The 1,836-nt window shown below is 57.8% G+C and overlaps 1 protein-coding gene across 2 annotated transcripts in view; it reads left to right on the top strand.

Annotated features, from left to right (window-relative positions):
• The window catches only part of LOC102491132 (zinc finger protein 140), a 97,092-nt gene that overhangs the window by 81,559 nt on the left and 13,697 nt on the right, over positions 1 to 1,836 (top strand). Inside the window, exon 1 of one of the 2 annotated variants that reach the window (XM_006147310.3) lies at positions 55 to 509. The exons of the other annotated variant lie outside the window; for it this stretch is intronic. Within the exon in view, the coding sequence (XP_006147372.1) occupies positions 501 to 509 (9 nt within the window). The 5' untranslated portion in view covers positions 55 to 500. Of the gene's footprint in view, positions 1 to 54; positions 510 to 1,836 lie in introns of those variants that run through there. 2 annotated transcript variants of the gene reach the window in all.

The raw sequence follows: 1,836 nt of genomic DNA, 5'->3' as shown, positions 1-1,836 counted from the left end.
GTCGCTAGGCCGGCGGGCGCCGCGGTGCGCTCTGGGAGGGAAGTTGTCCCAGGTTTGCTGGGCACTCGGGACGAGGCTGCGGGCCGCGCGGGGGGTCGGGCAGACACGCCCTTTCGCCTGGCGCGCGGGCGCCGCGGTGCGCTCTGGGAAGTGTAGTCGTCTCCTGCGGCCTGTTCCGGGGTTCGGTAGCTGTCCGTGAGGCCCCGGAAGGGTCCTCAGCTGGGCGGAGAGTCCGGCCTGCGTTGGGCCCGAGGCAGGTCAAGGCCAGCCGAGTGGCCGGGGCGCCGCCTCCACCCGGAATCGGGGGTACGTCGCGGAGGGCTCCCAGCAGAGAAAGCGCGCGGTCCCGTGAGCCCGGCGTGAAGAGGTCCGGGAAGCAGCTGGCGCCCGGCGGAACGCGAACGGCTCCCCCCGAGGCACGGGAGGCCTCCGAGAGCCCGCTGTCTGTCCCCGCCCGCAGCTCGGGGACGCTTTCCTGCCTCCGCGGCCCCCCGTGAGCCATGTCTCAGGTGAGGTGGGAGGTCCTGTTTCCGTGCTGACTGCGGCCGTTTTCCAGACTTGGGGACATGGGCTGTCCTCGTTCTGAAACGGCTTTCTCCCTTTCCGCTCTTCGGTGCTGCCCGTTGGGGCAGGGGCCTGGCCTTAGGCCTTTTACGGCGAGGGGAGGGCGCCTGGCCCCGGGCGCCACCTGGTTCCAGGATTGGCACGAGGACGGCTTGGCTTTAAGCCGCACTCAGGTGCCCTCCAGGGTTATTACTCAGCGTGTTTATTGAGCATCTCTTCCCGCACCCAAGCCCTGTTCTCAGGGCGTTCCCTAGACCGTCGTATCGGCCTCGCTTGAGAAGTGATATAAGTGTGTGCGTGTGTGTTTTGTGAAGGAGAAATACCCTGACTTGCAGCTCCAATTCCTCGGTACCCTGGTCGCCGTACACTTCGATGCCGACCCCAGACCCCGCCTATGTCCCGCCTGTGTCGGCTCTCCCGCCATGCCCAGCCCTTTGGGGCAGACACGCTGGGGGCGTGGCCCAGCACCGTTCAGCAGTCCAGCAGTGGCTATGATGCGTGAGCAGGTCTTGGTCTTGCCGGTAGCAGTGAGCTAAACTAAATCCGAGCTGGCTGGGATCAGATGCTTGGCTGGTAACCGTGCTTCACGGGGATGGGGATAACAGGGCCACTCATTCCAAATTAATTCCTCTGTTTTTAGATCCATTTCTGTCTTACCTTTTATCGTACTTTTCCTCAAATCTGAGGCTCCTGGAGTTTTGCTGTGGTATCAGGTTTCTATCTCTGTTGCAGATCTCACGGTTTAGGAAACACCTTTCTTTCTTTCTTTCTTTCTTTCTTTCTTTCTTTCTTTCTTTCTTTCTTTCTTTCTTTCTTTTTTCTTTTTTCTTTTTTAGAAGTTTTTGCTATAGGGTGCAGTGCCTTCGCCAGAAAGACAGAGACAGAGACAGAGACAGAAAGCGAGAACCCCCCCACTCCCCCTACCCCCCAAGGGATGGCCACACCGCAATCCCTTCTCCATTCTCAGGATCTTCAGCATGTACGCATATGTGCCCAGCGTGAGTTTAAGCCATCAGGCCGGGTCCCGGACTCGAACTGCAGTCGACTACATGGGAGTCCAGCGACAGCCATTACACCAACTGCGGGTTCTGGAAAACAGCTTTATTTAGGAGTCAACAATCTTTTATCACTTTTTAAAATTAAAAATGTGAAATACCACTTTGCCATACATCTGGGGCTGCTGTTTTCAAATTTGATTTGAAAAGTTCCCATTCACAACTGATGGGCATGTGGATTACTCAAGTGGTGCAAAACCATACTGTTCTGAACCTT

Source organism: Tupaia chinensis, unplaced genomic scaffold, assembly GCF_000334495.1.
Source record: "Tupaia chinensis unplaced genomic scaffold, TupChi_1.0 Scaffold000211_1, whole genome shotgun sequence".
In the NCBI taxonomy this organism is placed as follows: domain Eukaryota; kingdom Metazoa; phylum Chordata; class Mammalia; order Scandentia; family Tupaiidae; genus Tupaia; species Tupaia belangeri.
Note: the sequence above shows the minus strand (reverse complement) of the source record. Positions and strands in the feature narration are given on the sequence as shown.